The following is a 21,569-nucleotide window of genomic DNA, read 5'->3' as shown; positions in this document are numbered from 1 at the left end:
CTTTAAAATAGAGATGCCCTTATATATCATCCTTTAGTATAAATCCTGATCATCTATTTTCATGTTGTAGGTTTCGGATTCTATGCATCGCACCTATTACTTAGAGGTATCTGCTGTTTATATTTTACTTCACAAACGATGCCACACACTGATATGTGCTTACATAAGCATAATCTGATCCCGCTCGCTCGCCCAAAATTCCTGTTCGAAGAATTTCACCTTCACCTCTTTCTTCTACTGTACCTACAAAACTCAGATTTCATTTCCCTCTTCTTTCTCTTTCTTCTTTTACCATGCAATTTTAGATCCTCGTTTCTTAGTACTACCTTTCCTTTTACAGGTAGTATGTTTTTTAATAAGGGGATCATCATTGCTATATCGTAGTCCTTGTTTGAGGGTCGTCAGTGGACTTTTACCTTGACTTCCCATAGTTTGGACAAACATCTTTTCATAATCTTCAGCGGGTATTCTTTTCTCAACTTCATCATGTCATCATGCATCGCTTGAACTTACTCTCAACAAGCGCTGTCTCCATCTCACATCGTCGTCAGCTACAAGGTATTGTATGACATCTGTCATTAATGGTGATTTGCCTGTCTATCATATTCGTAATCATCCTTTATACAATCAAACTGTGATTATCAGTTTCATCGGAAAAGAGAAACACCTTGAAAAGGTATCTTTGGGAGAAAACGTGAAAAGCATATGAAATAACTGATAAGATCACTCCTTAGGGATCAAACAGATTATACTTTATTAGGTTTATATAGCTAGCTTCCCTCTTCCCCACCCTTCCATTGATATCATCATATCGTTATTCCGGACGACGTCAACATTTCATCCCCCTTCGTGAAACATGTAGTGTATGTTAATACCCCACCCAGCTACTCACCAACTGAATCACCAGTACAAGCTCCAGTCTCTGACGATCGACTCGAACCAAATAATGAGCACGTGAAGATATTCTAGGTTTTCTCACCCGTAACCTTATTACTTCTCAGACTCCGACAAGATAATTTCTCATGATCGATATTCAGAAACTCGGGTCAGATTTTAGAACGAGTAAGCTTGGATGATAAGAATTTGAACAAGTAACATGGCCTTCTAGACGTATGGTATCATCGATTTGTAGGGCTATTTGGGTGTTTTGCAAATACTAAATTTGATGGTTATCCTTTGATATACAGTATGTTCTCTACCTTTCTGAGTCTTCGACACACTACTTTAGCTCGATAGCGGCGTCTTAAATTGACTGGAACGATGATACGACCTCTCGCTTAGATATTCATATCCATCATAATAAGGATTATAGAACTAAGGATTACTCGTTACGTGGTGGATGAGCGGAGAAACTCAGGTTAAAATGTATCATATCATCAAACCAAAACTGCTTTTGTTTTTTGGTTTTTCTCAGAGATGATCCTTTCACTGTTCCTATACATTCCGTCATCAATCCATAATCTATTCCAAAATACATCATCCTTGGCTCTCCGTCATCCATAAAAAAGAAAAATAGAAATTGCAAAATTTAAATTCAGCTCGCATAATCAAAATCATAAATGGATATACCATATGGAATAGTTAACATAGAATGGATGATATAAAAGCTTTCCATATATTCAACTATGCAACCGAGAAATTCTCTTCCAAAAGATAATAGTCAAAAGAACGAGAAAAAAGTAGAAAGCACATACAGTCAAAATGGCTTCTTCATCCTGCTGAATATCAGTCATTACTTGTACATAATTATCAGGTAGTTTTCGCATATCTCAAAAAAGCATCTCCAGCAAAAACTAATTCTCCACTTCTTTATCCAGAGACCAGAATCAAAATTGACAACACCAAGTCCTTCCCATTATATCATAGTTTTTCTAATCAGTTTTGTCAGAAAAATCCACATTGAAGCGGAGATTCACATTATTTTAAAGCGATATAACGAGGTGAGCTGCCTTTCAAAATATTTAGCTTCAGCTTTGTATCATTATAACAGGATGATCTCACGCATCTTTAGTCAATACAACATTTGATGGAGATACATTTCATCACCTAGTATCCTAGTATATGGAAATCTGTGTGAAGATTTGTGCTTACTTCATCTTCTGTACAGATTTACCGATCAATTCCGTTGTATCTCATCTTTTCGCCACCGCTTGAGTATTGGATATCGACCGGAAAGAAAGTAAAGTCAACCAATTTCAGATTGGCAAAAAATCAGTGAAAGCTGCCAGAAACGCACAAAAATCCCCCCCAAAAGAAAGAGTAGATCATAAGTACACGAAATGTTCAGTTTTCGTGGAAATAGTGGTGGTGGACCACAGATTGAAATGGCTCAATTGAAAGCTGCACCTGTATTGAATCCAAATTATGGAATGGTGATTAAGTAGTAAGTATCATTACCTCACTATGAGCTTGAGTATCCTTGATCGTCCCGATTGCGATATGCTCCTCCTTGAATCCACGGGTTATTCAATCCATTGTTCCCTTATAACCTATCGAATGTCTTGCATAACTGAACTCGCTCTGTATGAACCACCTAATTCAGTCGATACTGACTGAACAGTATACTGACTATTGCTGTATGTACAGTCTTGATTGCTTGAACCGTCTAGCGGATTATTTGTGTAGCAGGGGAGCAACAGGTTTGGCACCTTGGTTGATGGAAGTTCAATGGTTACTAACTTCATTACAGAAAAGGACTTACCATAGAATGCCATTGTAAGTCCAAGATCTGTTACCTCGTTTCCCAAGACAAATAGCTGATTATAATCTGTCAGAACGCCAGTAGAAAGGACGTCGATAGTCTCATTCGCATCTTATTGGCGTAGGCGAACAGAAGCTCCTGTAAGTTTCAAGCCTTGACTCATGGCTTTTATCCATAAAGCAATTCATAATCACCGTGACTAATGATGTTGTCTTGACCCTTCCAGTATCTCATGGGCAGACCGGAAGCTCAACTTGTCTTGATAGCTCTAACGGAATTCGCTATGCATTAAGGACGGACTACGAGGCGTTAGTGTACGACGATGATGATAACGACTGATAATGAATATTATGACCTAAAATGTAAATAATTATGGGATTTTTTTACGGAATACCTTGTAATGCTTATAGATGAGTATAGATGAATGAGATGGTCAATGATCTGAATTGAAGTCTTGAAAAAAAACGTCCCAATACTACGGTTATTCAAAGCATGTCGCAGGAACCAGAGTGACACAGATGAATTTCTTGACGTATAATTACGGCTGGAACCCAATAATACGATTCAATAGTTACAATAACATTCAATATCTCATTTGCTTCTATATGAATAATCTGCATTCTAGTGTGAAGTATTCATCTTCTATTGATCACTCCTATATATCGGAATTTTTGTATATTTATGTATGAGCTTAAAGGAATGTTCCCAACCTGAAGATACAAAAAGAGGTGCATTAGTCCAAAATTTCTACTGTAAGATATTATACACGAGTACTGGAAGAAGAAGGAAAGGAGGTATACACTATCCCGACTAATACAGCCGACAAAGCTGCGACTACCCCGCTCCCTATTATAGTGGAAGAAGACCATCCAGAGGAGGTCGATGCAGATGGTTTTTTGCGTAGTTTTTTAGGTTTCGATTTGGTTGTAGAGGGGGATATACGGGATGACGGTGTAATGTAAGATCGAGAAGAAGAGGATAGCACTAACCCCATTTGTTTGAGACTGTAAATTGTATAGATTAGCTCACTATTGCACATGCGGAAAATGGAATGATATGGACAAAGTCAATCAGAAGTAGAACTCACCCTCTAATGTAGAATGCATCCAAAGCTTTCTCCACTTCGGCTTCATTTCCAGCAGGTACACCATCGAGTGTAAATGTAGCTTTTGATGATATGCGTAATATGGTCGTATTAGCTAAACAAATCTAAAGATAAAATCGTTACTTACCTGAGGTTGAGGACGACCCTTGGTCAAGTGTCAAAGTCATTGTACCGTAATGTTCTGTCCATAAGGATTGATATTGTCAGCTATACCCTCCCTGTGTATGGGATGTTTGAGACTCGTTCTGCTCACCTGATGGCCAACTTGGACTTCGTACTTGCCAAGTTTGTACGAGTTTTTTGGGTTTATCAACGGAAATAATTTTCCCTCGTACATTACCACCGAAAAGCTCATAAGGAGCATCAGGTGTAAGGTTGATCTGAGCAGACAGTCAGCTCAATTATTCGATATAGAAGTTCTGAAACGAAATAGGACACCGTAAAACCATCAGGTAATAAATATTTTTAACTCACTTTAGCAGCTGATCTACTCCACATTGGAACTTTATTTTCATCGGTTAATAAACCCCATAAATCATCTGCTGAAGCTTGTAAATCTGCTTTAGCTTCAACTGTGACTGTTTTTCCTATATCTTTCTCTTTCTCTTTCTTTGATTCTTCTGATTTCTTTTCCGATCCTTCTACTGATTTAGCTGGTGGTGCAGGTGAATAACCTGATCCAGAAGGTTGAGGTGTTGATGTACCTGATGCAGCAGGTGAATCTTCTGCTGAAGGATTACCATAAGCAGATAATAATTCTGCTCGGAATGTATTGAATTTAGCTGAAAGTATAGAAGGGAATTTGGATTTTATGATTGATAGTAATTCTGATGAAGAACTTGATGATGTTGAAGTTTCACGCCATTCGTACTATAAAATTTAGAATGACTTAGTTGAATTACTAATCTCCTAACGGAAATTGGGAATTCGATATATAAGTGTATATTAATCTACTCACGACATAATCTGATAATCCATCAATAGCTTCATGACTGACTTCCGGTACTTTCAAAGTACCATTAACTTCACTTCCATCTTTAGCTTTACCTGCCCATTTAGCCTCCACTTCTAAATCGTAAATTGTAAGAAGTCTACAACAAGATCAAGCTCATTAGTACTGCAATAGTGGGGGTGAAGTGTTTTTCCATAACATGTAGATTTGAGTACTTACTTTCCTTTACGTTGACCTAGATCACAATCACCTGAAACACTAGTAACTTCTGTAATTTCTGCATATGAATCACCTTGTTCAACTTTAAGACCAGGAAGAACTTTTTTTACCCAATCATGAGCGAAAGGTGCACAGTTCTTGTTCTAATCAGAATCACAGTAGAAGTCAGTAAAGAGCACTCGTTATTATTATTGTACTTATATCGTAAAACATTATAGGACCGAAGTAGGACCGAAGAAGGCGAGGTTCAAAACATACTCTCCAGTGGTAAGTTTGTTGATAAGCTGTCAAAGGTTTAGGTTCTCCCATTTTTTCTGTTTTCGTGTTAGATTAACGATTTTGGTTTTAACAAAGGTTTTGTATCTTCTGCTCTGTGAGATAGAGTGAACTCTTTTGGTCTGAGTAGGACAGAGCTGTAATATAATATGAACAGTGAATCATGATTTTATGATTATGACAGTACCCCTCTCACAGTGACGACGCGAGCATTGACATTGACGGCGGATTCTAGAAAGATCCAGATCACGTGATTCGGCACAATCGCACGCGTACGATTGAATGATGAGTTCTCAATAACATTCGAAACAACCTCAAGATCACCTCGACCATATGCATGCATCAATATTAGTTGTCTATAAAGATATGACATGGACAGCTAATTGAAAAAGGCATCGGTACATTACTCGGTCAATTGATGTGAAAGAAGAATAGAAATTTCGAATGACTAGAGAGCATTTAGGTCTTTAAAACGCAGTACGCCCAGTCTTTACTTCTTTGATCAATCCAGCCTGTGAATGTGATATCGACATTAGCTGTCAAGTGGGAACTCAAATGATACTGGAACACAATGAGGACCATCTGGAAAAACTCACTTTGTCAAGCTTGTCGATAAAATCAAGAATCATAAAGCTATAACCGGTGAATCAGCTTAAATTTCATACTTCTTACTTATGGGGAGAACAGAAATATAACTTACTCGCATCCTGGATAAGCTGTGATACTCATCAAAATAGGATGCATCTCCATTTGACCTGATACTAGTGATTTAAAAGGCACTTGACCAATAGGTATGACATAATTTGGAGCACCTGAGATGGAAGCTGGAGCATAGGCGAAGAGCGGGCTAAGGGAGAACATGAGCGGAATTGAACATGTCAGTATCACATAAGGCTATACGATAAATCATACGACAAACTGACTTTTTCCGAGTAGGAGCAAGTGTTTCGCTGATATCGTTGAATTTTGTTTCTCGATATATAGGTGAATTATCGAGATCCAAAGGCTCGATGTACCTGACAATCAATCGGAATCAATACACGTTTTGCACTCCAAACGATTGGCATTCAATACTTACAAGGTCTTGGAACAAGTCTCTTCATCTCTTCCAATCATATTGTTGAACCAATCTGCAGTTCTATCAAGTTTTTCCCTCTTCAAATCAAAATCTTCTTCTTTCCATGGATTCTTTCTTGCTTCTTGCCATCCCTTTGTATATCGGAATCCAACATAAGGGAATCTACCTTCATTTTTAGCTTCATAATCTTGCACAATCGGTTCAATCAGATGTTTCCATTGCCATCTGTATCAAGAATGTTATTAGCATTAATAACTATCAAAGCCAACCACTAGTTCATTTACTTACGCCCACATTGTCTCATGAAAATCAGTAGCAGTGAAAAAATTATGGTATGGCCTCGAATCAGTTCCAGGTTTGAAATGTTTATGTGGATGAATAGCGGTTTGATTGACCATACGGGTCTTCATACCTAAAGTGGATTCGACATCTTTCAAGAAACCTTCGACTAAAGATTTGATGTCTTTAGGCATATCAGGAAAATCGTCAGAAGGGACAAGCATTGTTTTAGGTAAGTGATTATGTCTTCTATTGATTGGCGAATCGGAATACCTGAATTCGAAAGATAATATTATGGATGTTATCGTCCACGAATTGTTTCCTAAGATTAGCAGGTCGATGAAACACAACGCACCATGTCTTTAGAATTTTGACTAATTTCGCTGGAGAACGAGTCAAAATTCCAGCTGTATCTGTCCAAGCTAATAATGGTATTACCCCATCCAGACCAATTATGCCTTGTGTGGGCTACGGAGCGCAATAGCCCATTGATCAGCTAAGTTCGCTATACCACTCAATCACGGGTGAAGCTATATAACCATACCTTGTTACCATAAAGTCCAGCGACGGCTGCAGGTCTACGAATTGAGCCTTTGTTAGACCATGGTCAGTCAAAGACTCTCGTCATTCTCGCTGCCATATTTGCTTGATTGCAAAGCTAACTTACCAGCTGTATCAGACCCAACAGTGAAATCAAGCCAGTCATAAGCTGTCAAAGCGCATGCAGGTCCTGAAGAAGATGAGGCACATGATTGACCTTGATCACCTCGGGCGGAGTAAGGGCTAAATAAAGATGGTACAAATTAGCTCGCTTTTGTCAGTTATTTAGGGAGATCAATTTACTAGAGATGGTCAATCGTTCCTTCGATCTGGATGATGATCTCAATTAGCTTTCAAAAGAACATCATGATTACGTTATAATCTATACTCACTGTCATACCACCATTGGCATAGCTAGAAAACAAGTGTAGGGTTAGTCATATCAGCTTTGAGCTACTAGTGTTACTAGCAAGTTACGACATTTCAGGTTGATGGATACTCACGCTACTGTTTTGGCTTTACCGACAATGACGGCTCCTTCATCCTCTAGCTTTTTTACTGAAGAGGCAGTCTTATCGACATCGCCTCTCCACGCTGTGTACAATCTAGAGCCAGCTGTAGTAGGAACACCTTTGATGTCAAAGATATCTGTGTAAGGGATTTATGAATTGTTCGTTACCTTATCAGTCCGCGAGGCGATGATCATTACGGTGATCTCAACGGCAAATAACTTACCTTTGACACCTACCCTTTCGCCTGCTAAAGGCATTTCCCATTTTTAGCGTATAATCTGGAGGGCACAGGGATCAAGATGTTACCATAAGAATCAAGTTTATCCAAGGTATTGTAGAAGCCAGAACCATCATTTAATGGATAAATCCCATTCACAAAAGCCTTATAATAATCGGGATATAATCTATAAATAGGGTAAAAATGGAGTTTACTTTGATTTGGTATGTATTGAAACAAGTACGGTCCTGCTAAACCATGTTCAATGGACTTAGCAGGAATTGTGGAAATAGGAACTGAAGGTAACCCGTTTCCAGGAGAAGGTAAATTGGTAGAAAACCTTTCATCCATGAATATAGCTTTTGTGTCAAACCTCTTCATGAGGTAGACGATACTTGACAAATCGATAAACAGACCATCATCGACATTACTTTCTGGATGAAAAAGGACGGTTTCAAAGTGACTTTCGGTCAAAACATCATCTTCTGAAAGATATGCCTCAACTAAAGGTTGAAGATGTTGTACGGTAAATATACCATCTTTGGATTTTACGATGGGTATAATCATAACTGGATTGAAATCCTCTTGGAAATTTGCGTTGGATTGAACGTTAATTATATGAGCAGGTTGATCGGATGGAGTGAAATAATCAATATTATCAAGTTTATACTGGTTTTGTATCACTCATTGATTAGCTGAAAAGAAATTATACCCGTAACGAAAGATCGACTTACAAAAAATCTTTGATTGGGAAAGATCATAGTTGAAGGACCGCTAGAAGCTTCGATGTTATGATTGCTGGGAGCTTCAAAGATCACCTCCTTATCATGAGAGAGCATGGGAGTGGCAGTGCTCTTTTCAGATGTCAGCAGAAAAGCAGCAGCTGCGAATAAAGCTTTGAGCATTATGGTTATACTGTAAGTCGCACTAAATCAGCTGGTATATCAAAAAGGGAACAAGTATAAAGTACGTTTGAGAAATGATTATTTGGATAGAGGAGAATTGAAGAATTTGTGGAGTAGAAAAGGAATGATGATCCGATGCAAATGAATATGTAATGGGGACAAGTCAGGGCTTTCTATGTTTATATACACAACTCCTCGGCTACGAGAGACCATATGACAAGTCAAAGTGATTCTAACGCGTAGCACTGTCCTTTATGTAGAAGGATATGTTCTGTCAAAGGAAGGGGAGCCTTCTGTGTACCTCCTTTCCATGACGTCAACTATGAATTTTCATAGAAGTCAAGTCGGACGAATACGAATAAACCTCAAACTACTCACTGCCACAGGAGGCATTATCAATAATACAATAATGTGCACATACACCTGTGAATGTAAGCGTAAGAACACGGATAGGAATGCCTTGCTTTAAATATTCTTGACCACAGCATGGAAGTTATGATAGTTCAGTTCATAGACATGCTTTTACAGTCTTCAATCCTCTTCTGCCAAAGGAGCTTCACAAATGGTTTAACAGCTTGATGGATCAATCCTTTCGATGAACGACCAAACGTCCTTTCTCGAACGCTTGATGAATGAAGACCTTGAATTAGGTATCGAGAATTTCCGGATGAAGCTGTTGTTTGAGGAACAGAGAACTTCAAGATCTCAGTGAGAAAAGGGATGAAATGTGAACGGAATTGGGAAGAAGAAAAGATAATTTCAACATATGTGAACAAGTTCATAACTCATCATTTGACAATTATCGATATCTTATTGCTCAGACTCAGGAATACAAATAACCGTCTGATCAATCTGATTCTGAGATGCAAACTTCTAATTGTCGTGATAATGAACCTATGCACCATGAAAGTATGTAAATATTCTTGAACACTAATTCTCCCACTGAGATGATGATTATATGCATTGACTAGCTATTATTTCCATTGCTTACTCTTGAATGATATATCTTTCTCTACCAGTAACCTATATATTCAGCTCCACTTTTCGCTAACAATAATCACTAAGCATTTCCCTCGATGGTTCCACAACAATTACATTCTGTAGTAGCGCTTTTCTTTACTAATTTTATCGCATTGATAAGATCGTCAGAACCATCTAAACGATCCACAAAGATCGAGTTGTGTTTCTTGATGGCTTTTCGGACTATTCGTTTCCAATTGATCCTGTCTAATTCACCATCCTCACATACAATTTCGATATTTCTCCTTTTTTCACCTTCACCCTCAGGATGCAAAGACATTGTCATCATAGTATCTACAGCTAAGTTCTCGAGTTGAGATTTTCTTGTATCCGAAGTAACATGGTTATAGTGATGAGTGGATTGTTCTACACCAATTGCAAATGACCAGAAGAATACCTTGTTTGGAACATATTCGTAAGGTAGTGAACCATGTGTGAAATTGTGTATAGTGATTGTTGTTTCAGATTCGGTTGGGTTCAGCAAATAAGCGATTTGATTGATGAATTCTGGAGCGATTTTGGTGATCATATGCTTAAACCTATTTGTCAAACCGATATTTCGAGTAGTGCGCGCATTAGAATAAGCTGGGATATTGTCATACTTGGTTCTGATCCTGAAATATTTTAGTCTGTCCATGGAAGTGTAAAGAGGTAAGGTAACGCAACAGTTGGCTGGCTTAGCTAATATGCCGAGTAATCGAAAGAACGGTCTGTCTTGATTCTCTCGTCTGTATGTTGACCATCTCGTATCATCCGTTAAACCTAAATCTTGTCTATTGGCCCAATCTTTTACAGTTTGACTATGTATGATCACTTTTTTAGCTTTAGGAAAGATTCTTACACGAGAAGGGTCTTCCTTACTGAATTGTGCAATGAGATCTTGACAAAGCTGTGTAGGGAATCTACAAGCGATATGAAGCACTATTGTATATTTGAAAAGGTTAATCTTTCTAGTACGACTTTTTGAAGTAGTAATGTATGGCCTTTCATTTACAGCCATACGATCGCGGCTGTCTGTATCTTCCTTTTCTTCTTCTGAATCCATAGGTACTTCAGGCCAGACAAGCTGGATAGCAAGATCTTCAGGCGCAGCGTTCAGACCAGCAAAGACTTTGTTGCGTTGGCGTGCACAGAATCGGTGATAATGGGCAGATCGAGGAAGACCGATGAACACCTTTTCAACGTTCTTGCGAGTAATGGTGATTTCTCGATAAAGGTACTTGGCGGCAATATGACAGGTCCTGAATGAGACTCTCATCAAGGTAGACAGAGTAGACGGTCCACTGTATGAAGCGATACTATCGATAATTTCGTTGGGAAGCTGTTGATTACGTTGATGGAATGTGCCTTTAGAGGGGTTGACATTTGGGAAAAGCTTGCATTGTCTTGAGGATACTACTGGTAATTTAGCGGAATTGATAAATGATCTATATTTGATATCGCTGATATACGATTGCCTTTGATCTGTACTTGAGCAACTCTTAGGCATACACCTTGAGAGGTTGGCTAATGGATTTACAGTATCTTCCTCCATTGTACAATCTTCGCGCGGAGATGACAGCATCTTCTGTTTGCTTTATAGCTACTATGGAAGTAAGGTACTCAATCATCTATTCGCATTGTTTCGGTTACGATCTGAAGAGGTTTTAGAGAATGAACATACCTTCTCGCCTCTTACGTTGAGTACCGCGAATATAAATTTGCAATATCTTGATGATCGTTATGATTGATGTTTGCCATTGAGGAGAAGAAGAAGGAAAGACAAAAAGAAGAGGAAAGAGGAAAAGGTCAAGGTAGAAAAAGGGCATAGACGGAGGAATATAGAGTATTACTATATATCTACTTTCTCAGAGCATTTTTTCCTTTTTCCTCATTTCTGCACAGACCTAAACTTTCCTTCATTTCCTATTACCATATGCATAGAGACCGTCTTGATCAAAAATCTCTTCTTGAATGTAAAGAAATAACATCTCATCATGCCAATCTATTCAGTTACCGTGTAAAGATTGAGTGGATTTATTGTAGACCGTGTAATTGGAATCCATCACCCCATGACCAACCTTCGAATCTACCTTCCCAACGAGTTTTAGTTCTTCTTAATTCTGTTCCACCTCCAGCTGTAGTTATAGTAGCTATTGATCCTCTTCTTCCTGTTGAACCTCTTCTTCCAATTGATTCTCTCCTTTCTTCTCGAGTCATTTGTCGATTTAATTCTTGCTGATTATCTTCATCAGCATCATCTATTGGAATTTGTGATCTTGACCATCTTGGATCAAACCATTTTCTAATTTTCATAAAAGAATTTTCCCAACAAACAACTAAAAATAAAATTGTATATCCAATAAAAGGTATCCATTGATGTTTTCTTGTATTTTCATTATATCCTGTTGATTTATAAATACCATAAACTGATGAAACTATATGACCTGCACCAGAACAACCAGAGATCATACAAGATGAAATCAACCAAGTATATTTACCTTGATTCTTTAAGGACATTGCGAAAATTGTTGGAAATATAATTGATTGAAAAAATAATGATAATAACATACAACTAAATGTACCATTATTTTCTTTAGGTAATATTATTATAAATAATGATGTTATTGATGCACCAAAGGTGAAAACCAATAAAAGTATTCGAGGTGGTATACCTAAGAATAGTAAACATGATCCTAAAAATCTACCAATGGCAAATAAACTATGTCCAATAGTTATATCCCAAAATGAATCTTGATTGGGTCTTATGACTTCATGCAATTGATTCCAATAATATGCTAAACTTTCTTGTGATCCTGTATATAACCAAATACCAAATGGCCCTAACAAAAATGTGATATATCTGATCGGAATCGTTTTGAAGAACAATTTGATCTTTGGACTATTGATTGATCTTGAATTTAGACCAGCATTTTCTAAACGTTGTAAAGCCATAGCTTCCAGTATACCAATCTCAGTTTCTGGTATGGGAACATAGAAGAAGACTACAGCTAATGCGACCACAAATAATGATACAGCTAAATAACACCACTGAACATTGAATAATTCAGCTTGAAATTGTAATTCTTTAAATAACACTTTTTCTGCTAAAATCGGTGAAACCACTACACCAACAGCTTGGATACCTTGAGCAAAATTTAGCCTAGCTTCAGCCAATTCACCAGGTCCAGCTAACGATATATATGGATTTGCTGATACCTCTAATGTTGATAATCCAAATGCGATTATAAAGTTTGATACACAAAATCCAGCATACGAATGTAATACTGAAGAAGGCCAAAATGCTAAAGCGCCTATACTATATATCGATAGACCAAATATGAACGTCGTCCGGAATCCCGACCGCGATAATGCCCAGTATCCAAGAAGGAAGGGGCTACAGGTATACCCAAGCCAGTATGCGTTCTGCTTGACGGTATTAGTTGGATTCTCACACAAGTAGCCTGGATAATGAAATCGACGTGTTTAGGAAGACTGAAGCATTCACTCACAAATAGGATTATACCCCGTGCCGGAGTATAGCCCAATAGTACCTCGATCTTAGCGTTCAGAGTGGAAAGAAGTGAATATCCGAACCCCCACATAAAGAAAAGTGAAGAGACTGATGCCAAGCACGAAGTCATTAGCATTGAACATACTGTGGTCGCTTCGACTATAAAATAACTTACCAAATAGTATAGGCCACCAAGCTTCCATTCTAGTAAGTTGAGTCAAGTCCTTTTTCTGCGCCATATTAACAAAGTCGAAGAACTTCTGAGTTGGTTCTTGTTGTGCTTCAGCATTCTGCTCATCATGTCCGAACCATCTAGATGTAGTTGTATATAATATTGGAGAAGCTGACATTCTTGCAGTACTGGGAGCTTCTGGAGATACAGGATCGATTTCGCATGAAGTTATTGTCACCGAGGTGAGGTCAGGTAAATGTTTCTCGTTTATTGGACTGATTGGGGAGTTCGGTAATGGCTCGGTCGAAGCCAGCATCTGTAAGAAATCCATTTCCTCTTCTTCCTCCCCGTCTTCTGTTTCTTGTGTATGTCCATCCGCATGACCATTAGACTGTATGTGAGATGTAGCTTGAGGTGGTTGATTTGTTACAATCCTCAAAGCGTTTGGCTTAGGAGACTTTTCATTGGCGACTGGATACGCCGGTATATCCGAATTAAAGTCGCCGTCGCCGATGATTTGCAACGGTGAAGCTAAGCCAAGATCACAGCTTTCATTCATATCTTGAGATTCTTGGTTCATATGGGGTGTCATATCGGACAATCTCATTTTATCAGATGTGATGACTAAAGCTGATTTTTTTCTAGGTTGTTGTTGTTGCTGTTGTGATTGATCTGAGCTTTTACTACCTGAAGTATCATTTCCATTACCATTTGTACTATCTTTATATTTTCTTCTTTTCCCTCTTATGATTTGAGGTATTATTTTCAAAACTAAAGGTTTTAAACATAAAACACAACAACAAATTAAACCTATATTAACTTCTACAGCAGACCACATTAAAGTAAAACTAATATGCCAAGTAAAATTTGGTGGTCTATTATTTGCAGTAATAGTTGAAGTTTGATTTAAAGAGATTTGTTCTTTTAAAGCAGTTTGTAAATAAACTATTCTAACTATATCAACAATTGTAACAAATCCACCAACTAAAAAAGTTGTAACTAAAATTATTTTTTGTCTAAATTCCATTCTTAATGAAGTTAAAATTGGTAATGGAAATAATAAAATAGCTAAATCCGTTAAAATATTTATTGGTGCAGAAGATAAATATAATGAAACTAAATCTATACATTTACCATCTTGATATCTTTTCCAACTTGTTGATATTGGTTTACATTGAAATATATTTAAAAAAGTTAATACAACTCCAGATATATCAACTATACCTAAAACAAACCAAGAAGCATATCTTAAAAATGGATGTGCACTTGACATTCTAATATATAATATCAATATTGAAGTTTTGGTAGTCATTAATGCTGGATTATATAATGTTGTAAATGCATATATTGACCTTTTCAGTGGAACGAGCATGTGTGTTTCAAGATCTACGTTTGGGAAAAAGGAGGAGGTCAGTTATATATTGGATACAAACACTGAAACTAGATGGCCACTCACCTGCGTCAGCTTTACCTAAACCATATTTCGCTCCTATCAATATACTGACTGACATGGCCATTGCGAAAAACTAATGACAAGGGATATCAGCAATGATCCTTCAGTATTAAAGACCTAAATACATGCTAAACCTCTACACTCACCCAAGCTAAAAGCGCAACCCAATCATCACTTGTTCGCTTCTTAACTACTAACCATTTTGATATCAATCTAGCTATGGTGAATAACGTCGACAAGACCAGTAAGACCAGAGTGACTGTGAATACGGCAGGAGACCGGTTGCTCAAAGGGAAAGTTGATGATTCCATTGATGTGATGATGATCTTCGTATGATTTGTTGGTATTGTAATTAAGCTTACGCTTGAAGAGGACTGAAACAGGTTGTAAAGACCACCTTCATGTTGATCTGTTCTAGTAAAAGTGATTGACAAAGTTTTCCCTCTTCAATATGTTCTACATGAATGTGAGTATAATGCAACGATGATATATCGAAGTTATAATTAGTCATTCAGTGAAATAGAACGTCAGCTTATACACCTGAACGTCTGATGTACTCGATCATACCACTCTAATACCACAAGCACTTTTCCCATATGTTGTTTCCATACTTTCATAAACCAAGGACAGCTTTTTCACCGTATGAAACGGAGATTCCACAAAAACATCGTCACCAGACCTTGTCGTAAATTAACAACAGATCTGGAATCTTCATTTTGTGGGGTATAACGTTAAAGCTAGCTAGCTGTAACTTTTCTTCTCTTCTGGACGCGAGTCGTCATCCGCTCTTGATTATTGGGAAAAGCGGATTTTCTTCTTGAGATGTTTGCGTATATGCTTTCTGCTCTGGTTTTGTTCAGTTTAGTTAGATAGATGAAGGTATTGTCCCAAAGATAAGATCAACTGTGCGTATACTGACGATACCATACAAAGTCTTTCACAAATTGTGAATATCGAGAAACGCATGATGGAAGATAAGGCCTACTTTACACTTTACCTTCATTTGTGCTGTTTCTGCATTCACCCTGACTTTTACAGCTACTGTACCACTTCTTGGCGGGTCGATGAGCGCTTACGTAAAATTCAAGCAAAAAACGCTCAGTGCCTTTATATACGTCACAAAGCATTAATGCATAAAAACCACCCTTTCGGGATATTTGCCGTAACCGAGTTACATTAATTTAGAGGTGATTGAGTTGTTTTTGCCTTGTTGAGCATTTTTGGCGCAAAATTCAAAGTGATAATCACCTGAAACGATTAAATTCAAAAGGGTATATAAAGCAGGACCAAACTCCACACTGAATATTCCTCATCTCTACATCCATACATATATTATTCATACAATAACTATAGAAACCCAATCATTCTTGAATTTAGATATAGAATAAAAATATCCAATCATCATGTCTTCGTAAGTTTCAAAAGACCTCATTGACTTGACCATCTACTATTCTTATCTTCTCTACATCCAACCTGCTACAACATGGTTATCTTGAGTTCTGACTGATAATCACCCTTATAGATCTGTCCCTCCCACCGCTGCTTCATCAGCCTCATGCTCATGTAGCTCCAAGAACCCAAGTTCCGTTTGCACGTAAGTATATCCAATTCCAATAACCAAGAAAATCAAAAAAAAAAGATGGCGATCATAGCTTATATGTACATACATACTTGTTTTGTTTAGATGTCAGAAAGATCACGAATGTAAATGTGCACCCGGTACATGTACTTGTCCTGGATGTCCTGTACACGAAAAAGAACAAAAGAAGGAGTGCACGTAGGTCAATTTCCAACATTATCACTCCTCCCTTCATTACAGCTCTCACCATGACTCAAACTTTCGCGATACTAATGATATGTGGATACTAAGCTGATATCCATTGCCCGATTTCCAGATGTTACCCAGAATGTAAATGTGCTCCAGGTAAATGCGAATGTGGATCATGCCCTAACTCAAACAAAAACCAGTCCAAATCATGCGGGTGAGTGACATATCTATTAACTATACCACAAGGAGGCGGGGGGCAGGGGAAATGACGATAATGTTGTGCAGGTGTCGAGGGTGAACATGCAGTCATTCGTTGATGTTTCGAAGAGGGTGTCCATGGTTGCACCATGAAGAGGATATCTTGCGCACGTTGTTTAAGGAAGTGGCGAGCGGGGGTGAGGGCGAGTTGTCGCAACGGGTGGCCTTCGATTCAATGCTGATGCTTTGGGCTATCTCATCCAGATGTGGTGAAACATGCTCATGTCCACCTGGGGAATGTAAATGTGCCGATTGTCCCGCTAAAGAGAAGAAAGATGCATCCAAATCATGCTCGTGTGTTTGTTTATCTAGGAAAATAGCCGAATCCCACCTAGATGCTGACATTGTTTATTTGTATCTAGATGCGGTGATTCATTCAGTTGTCCCCCAGGTCAATGCACTTGTGACAACTGTCCTTCCAGCTCAAAATAAACTGTCATTAGCTACTCTGAAGCGATATTTTTAAGGGTAACATACTTCGTGTGTGGGTTCATGTAGAGTGTTTGTGTCTGTTCCGAACGAGTATATGTTGTAGAAAATGAGATGCAAGATCAAATTTGAAAGAATGCATGTTATGTCCATGTTTGGCAGCCGAGGTTCTTGTACGGTATCAGACTTTCCGATAAATGTTCAGCAAAGTGGATTTCGTTGATATCAAACCATTGGCCAACGGAACAAGGCGTGACAGCACATTAGCCCTCATGACAAGACAAAGATATGGCAGCAAGTATAAGGTGGAAACCAGCTCAGCCGGGCCTCCCATTAAGCATCAATTTTGCCCTCATATCATTAGAAATGAGATATTGAGCAAATACAGACGTCTTCTTCCCCCTGAGTAAGGAGGATGAATGACGCAGATCCTCGGGATTGTAACATCATCGCTGGTTGAAACATGAGGAGAACCCCAAAAGTAGAGGTTTGAGTATTTGTGGAAGAACATAGGAACAAGAAGGTGTAAAAGTGATCAATTGAATTGGTGCTTATGGTAATCAAGATCACATTTTCTCATGGTCGTGCTTGCTTCCTTACACATAATCGCTCGATCTGATAATATGAGTTGCATGAGAAGTGATAATACAGCTACACCTGATTTTTATCGAAGACACATTAGTTCTGACTACTATGATTCATTGATTAACAAGCGGTTGAAGATGAAGGGTCATTTACCTTTTTCATTCTAGATTCTTCCGATTCTTGTGTCATTATAACTTTGTTTACGCTAGCGGTGTAATAAGTCTAAGTATCGCGATTGATAAGCTATAATATCCGTTTCGCTTAGTGTAAAAAGGATTGACTTACTTGATCAAAGATGGTTGAGGAGTAGAGTTTCTGTATCCAATGTAGATTATCATTGGGATCCAAGCTACAGTCAAAATGTTCTATGTATCGGCGATGAAATGGATGTTAATCAGTAATCATTCCTTTCCCGTAGTTCTCATGTGTTCCATTCATTCTTCTTTTTCTTTGCGGATAGGGTTAAGGCAACCACTAACCTTGCCAACGCTAGTTATTCGAAATAAAAAGTTAGACGACTCATGTTATATTACAGAGAATGTAGTATTGTTGTATGAAACGGAAACTCACTTGACAGCAGCGTTAACTCTATCTTTTGTTTCGTCTGAGAAAGGCATTTTGCTTAATATCTTTTGGCTGATTTGTTTATCTACTAATGTTACTCCTGTTATATGCTGAAAATTACAATAACAATATAATAGTCATTTATTCGACATCATGTAAAGTGAAATCGAAGAAAAGAGAAAGCAAAGTAAAAGGTAATGAGCGGGATCAAAATATGCCTCTGTCTAGCATGATGTGGCAATATACTTTAGGATTATAGGAGATAACCGAGGATTACTACTTAGTATGCCGGTTATAGAGCATCATCCATTCACCCACTTCGTCATTCGACGTGAGTTATTGATCACTTGCCATTGCCGAACCTACACCGCGTCTTTTATATCTTTCTCATCATCCTCGATATCTATCACTAACTCTCTCCCGACTATATATAGCTGTGCGACGACTCTTAACATCTCCTAAACCTATTCACCGGATTGAATTCTAAACGAGGAATCGCAAAGACAGAACATCGCCAAACTCTAAGAATAGTTAACTGATTGAACAAAGTGATCTTTCACCATGCCTGACGATCTGTCATTCCTTGATCAGCTCGAAGAATGGTTAGACAGTCAAGTACCGAATAATCTGCACGAATTACCATACAAGATGCTAGAGACTATGGAGAAAGTGACCAACGAGTTGTGTAAGTATTCTTAAGAATCAGAGAATTAGGTTTACCTTATCATCGTTAGCGATGTCAAGACATTGACTCACATTTTGATACGGATTTTAGTTGAAACTCTAAACATTCATGGACCACCATCAATATCAATACCATTTCCACCTTTTGGTGGTAAAGAAGCACCACCTCCTCCACCACCACCTACGCCTTTACCTTTGATTCCCTTGACAGGTTTAACATCATATTATCATAAATCAGAAAAAATAATTAGAAAACATCCTTATCTCGCTGGTACAGCTCTTACAGTAGGATTAGGTTTGACAGGCTTAACAGTGTACAAATACTCAAGTAATTTATCAAAATTGAAAAATGAATTCAAACTAAAGAGAAAATTCGGTATTAAGGGTAGAGTCGAGGATGGAATGCTAAAAGAAGCGATTGGTGAGTTACCGCTACGAAGAAACCGTGCGAAAAGGTAACTGACATTCTCGAATATCATGGTAATAGTCATTCTTGCTCCTTCCCCTATGCCACCTATCTTGATCGCTCTCGCCGCAAGTTTACTCAGAGCAGGATACATCGTTCTTGTAGCCGTACCTAAATCTAAAGATGCTGATCAATTGGAAAGACGATTAAGTGGTCTCGAAGAAAAATCAGCTTTGAGAGTTTTAATTTATGACCCTGACGATGTAAGCGATATCTCTGATGGAGGTAAGTGAAGGATGCTAACATGCATGTATAGACCACCACTTTCCCACCTTTCCACCGATCACTACTCGCTACTTTGACTTTACGATTCCCACAATCTGGTAAATACGCATCGGGAGATCCTTATAACCCTTCACCAACCCACCTACCACATATTCACGCTTTCCTCTCTCTTTATCCATTGATTCCATCACCACCTACTCAACCAGGTGGATTACCAGCATTACCAACTCTCTTAGCTCCAAATCAAGATGGAACTACACCTATGCTTGTTAATTTCTATCCTTCCACTTCAGTCTTGACTACACCTGACACATTTGCTAGTCAAGTTCTGACTACGAATCATCAACTTCTTGGCAAGAACTTAGCAGTATCATCTAATTCCAAAATCTTATCTGTTTATGTCGGTGATATCAATTTACCTTCATTGCCAGCTATTCTAAGTGGAAGTAAACAATTAACAAGAAGACAAGCTGCTAAAGAGAAATTGTTGGCTAATTCATCACCTATTGATAAAGCATCAATCATAAAAGATTATTTCTTAGGTTCAATTTCGAGTCTATATGGCAATGTAATTGGTCCTCTAGGTTTCGGTAATAAGATTAAATCTTATGAAAATTTCGAAATTAAACTACTAGTCTTGTTAAAATCATCGTTCTTTAATAATCCATTCGAGAAGTTCAGAGCGTATAATACAAGAAACAATTGGTTTATAGGTTCAAGATCTTTTTTACCTTACATGGTATCAAAATTCAATTTACCTCCTATTTTCTTACCTAAAATATTGAACTATCTACCTATCTTACCTTTATCTTCAACTGGACCTTGTCATCCACTTTTACCTAAATCATATACCACATCAAGTGATAAGAATATGAACTCTGATCACAGCGCTTCACGAACACCAAGATCAGCTACCTCATCAAACAATAGCAGCGATCATGAAGGAGGTAACGATGACTTGATCAGTTCAACTCATACAGGAACTACAAATACTTCAAATTCAACTTCCAATTCATCAAGAAACGGTTATGGTGATAACGAAAACGAAAATGAAGGTGATGGTTCTGGATTAGAAGGTAGTTGGGTTGGATTAGATTCTAATAATTAATCGAAGACGAATTGGTCCAAGAACAACTGATGACTTTCTTATCGTAAAGGGAGTTGTTGTGAAGAAAAGCTGATGTAAGATGAAAAGAGGAGAAGGGCAATAACTGAAAATTACCGAATAAAAGGTTCAATTTTATCTATAATGAAAATCATCTATTTCTATTCTTTAAATTTTTCTTGTTGACAACTGTCTGTTTGTATATTCATTAATTTGCTTGTAAAATAACCAAAAAACCGAATCTCCATCAATGTTTCCGTGAAAAATACTTCAGTGTCGATTTTTGTTCCTCGTAATAGTTGTAGTTAAAGTGAAAAGACCAAACCCGTAATACATTCATATACATAATCTATGAATAATTTGAAAAAGAGATGTATCAATTTTGACGATTATCACTACCGGTTTAACTTGTACTATATGACGCGTCTGGCTATAAAGTTGTTCAGAATTCATGTTGCTGATGACTACGCGTCAAACAGGAAGATAACGAATGAACAGAGGAACACCCTTTCAAGGATTGTTCTATGTCAAACCATCATAGCTTTACAATAACTCAAGGCGTA

General features: G+C 37.9%; 8 protein-coding genes across 8 annotated transcripts; 3 read left to right on the top strand and 5 right to left on the bottom strand.

The window, feature by feature from the left end:
- Window positions 1-2,279: 2,279 nt before the first annotated feature.
- Window positions 2,280-2,993, top strand: L201_004367 (uncharacterized protein; the record flags this gene model as incomplete). The annotated part of the gene is made up of 4 exons (XM_066220109.1): window positions 2,280-2,383; window positions 2,587-2,715; window positions 2,775-2,841; window positions 2,928-2,993. The coding sequence occupies 4 exons, from the start codon at window positions 2,280-2,282 to the stop codon at window positions 2,991-2,993; spliced, it is 366 nt and encodes a 121-aa protein (XP_066076206.1).
- Window positions 2,994-3,461: 468 nt separating this feature from the next.
- Window positions 3,462-5,286, bottom strand: L201_004366 (uncharacterized protein; the record flags this gene model as incomplete). Its single annotated transcript, XM_066220108.1, has 8 exons — window positions 3,462-3,705; window positions 3,789-3,867; window positions 3,934-3,987; window positions 4,060-4,186; window positions 4,281-4,676; window positions 4,765-4,897; window positions 4,978-5,120; window positions 5,236-5,286. The coding sequence occupies 8 exons, from the start codon at window positions 5,284-5,286 to the stop codon at window positions 3,462-3,464; spliced, it is 1,227 nt and encodes a 408-aa protein (XP_066076205.1).
- A 434-nt stretch (window positions 5,287-5,720) lies between these two features.
- Window positions 5,721-8,784, bottom strand: L201_004365 (uncharacterized protein; the record flags this gene model as incomplete). Its single annotated transcript, XM_066220107.1, has 15 exons — window positions 5,721-5,765; window positions 5,850-5,886; window positions 5,954-6,100; window positions 6,177-6,269; window positions 6,332-6,556; window positions 6,620-6,883; window positions 6,966-7,078; window positions 7,155-7,201; window positions 7,278-7,393; window positions 7,454-7,479; window positions 7,543-7,564; window positions 7,654-7,798; window positions 7,886-7,909; window positions 7,969-8,548; window positions 8,614-8,784. The coding sequence occupies 15 exons, from the start codon at window positions 8,782-8,784 to the stop codon at window positions 5,721-5,723; spliced, it is 2,055 nt and encodes a 684-aa protein (XP_066076204.1).
- A 1,060-nt stretch (window positions 8,785-9,844) lies between these two features.
- Window positions 9,845-11,338, bottom strand: L201_004364 (uncharacterized protein; the record flags this gene model as incomplete). Its single annotated transcript, XM_066220106.1, has 1 exon — window positions 9,845-11,338. One exon carries the CDS (start codon window positions 11,336-11,338, stop codon window positions 9,845-9,847), a length of 1,494 nt encoding a protein of 497 aa, XP_066076203.1.
- Window positions 11,339-11,820: 482 nt separating this feature from the next.
- On the bottom strand, window positions 11,821-15,233 carry L201_004363 (uncharacterized protein; the record flags this gene model as incomplete). The annotated part of the gene is made up of 5 exons (XM_066220105.1): window positions 11,821-13,209; window positions 13,296-13,405; window positions 13,473-14,855; window positions 14,926-14,995; window positions 15,069-15,233. 5 exons carry the CDS (start codon window positions 15,231-15,233, stop codon window positions 11,821-11,823), a joined length of 3,117 nt encoding a protein of 1,038 aa, XP_066076202.1.
- Window positions 15,234-16,325: 1,092 nt separating this feature from the next.
- On the top strand, window positions 16,326-17,380 carry L201_004362 (uncharacterized protein; the record flags this gene model as incomplete). The annotated part of the gene is made up of 6 exons (XM_066220104.1): window positions 16,326-16,333; window positions 16,445-16,516; window positions 16,607-16,699; window positions 16,818-16,904; window positions 17,153-17,242; window positions 17,311-17,380. The coding sequence occupies 6 exons, from the start codon at window positions 16,326-16,328 to the stop codon at window positions 17,378-17,380; spliced, it is 420 nt and encodes a 139-aa protein (XP_066076201.1).
- A 702-nt stretch (window positions 17,381-18,082) lies between these two features.
- L201_004361 (uncharacterized protein) lies at window positions 18,083-18,579 on the bottom strand (the record flags this gene model as incomplete). The annotated part of the gene is made up of 3 exons (XM_066220103.1): window positions 18,083-18,184; window positions 18,248-18,311; window positions 18,533-18,579. 3 exons carry the CDS (start codon window positions 18,577-18,579, stop codon window positions 18,083-18,085), a joined length of 213 nt encoding a protein of 70 aa, XP_066076200.1.
- A 508-nt stretch (window positions 18,580-19,087) lies between these two features.
- L201_004360 (uncharacterized protein) lies at window positions 19,088-21,009 on the top strand (the record flags this gene model as incomplete). Its single annotated transcript, XM_066220102.1, has 4 exons — window positions 19,088-19,211; window positions 19,302-19,631; window positions 19,698-19,879; window positions 19,933-21,009. The coding sequence occupies 4 exons, from the start codon at window positions 19,088-19,090 to the stop codon at window positions 21,007-21,009; spliced, it is 1,713 nt and encodes a 570-aa protein (XP_066076199.1).
- Window positions 21,010-21,569: the final 560 nt, after the last annotated feature.

Source organism: Kwoniella dendrophila, chromosome 5, assembly GCF_036810415.1.
Source record: "Kwoniella dendrophila CBS 6074 chromosome 5, complete sequence".
Lineage (NCBI taxonomy): Eukaryota > Fungi > Basidiomycota > Tremellomycetes > Tremellales > Cryptococcaceae > Kwoniella > Kwoniella dendrophila.
Note: the sequence above shows the minus strand (reverse complement) of the source record. Positions and strands in the feature narration are given on the sequence as shown.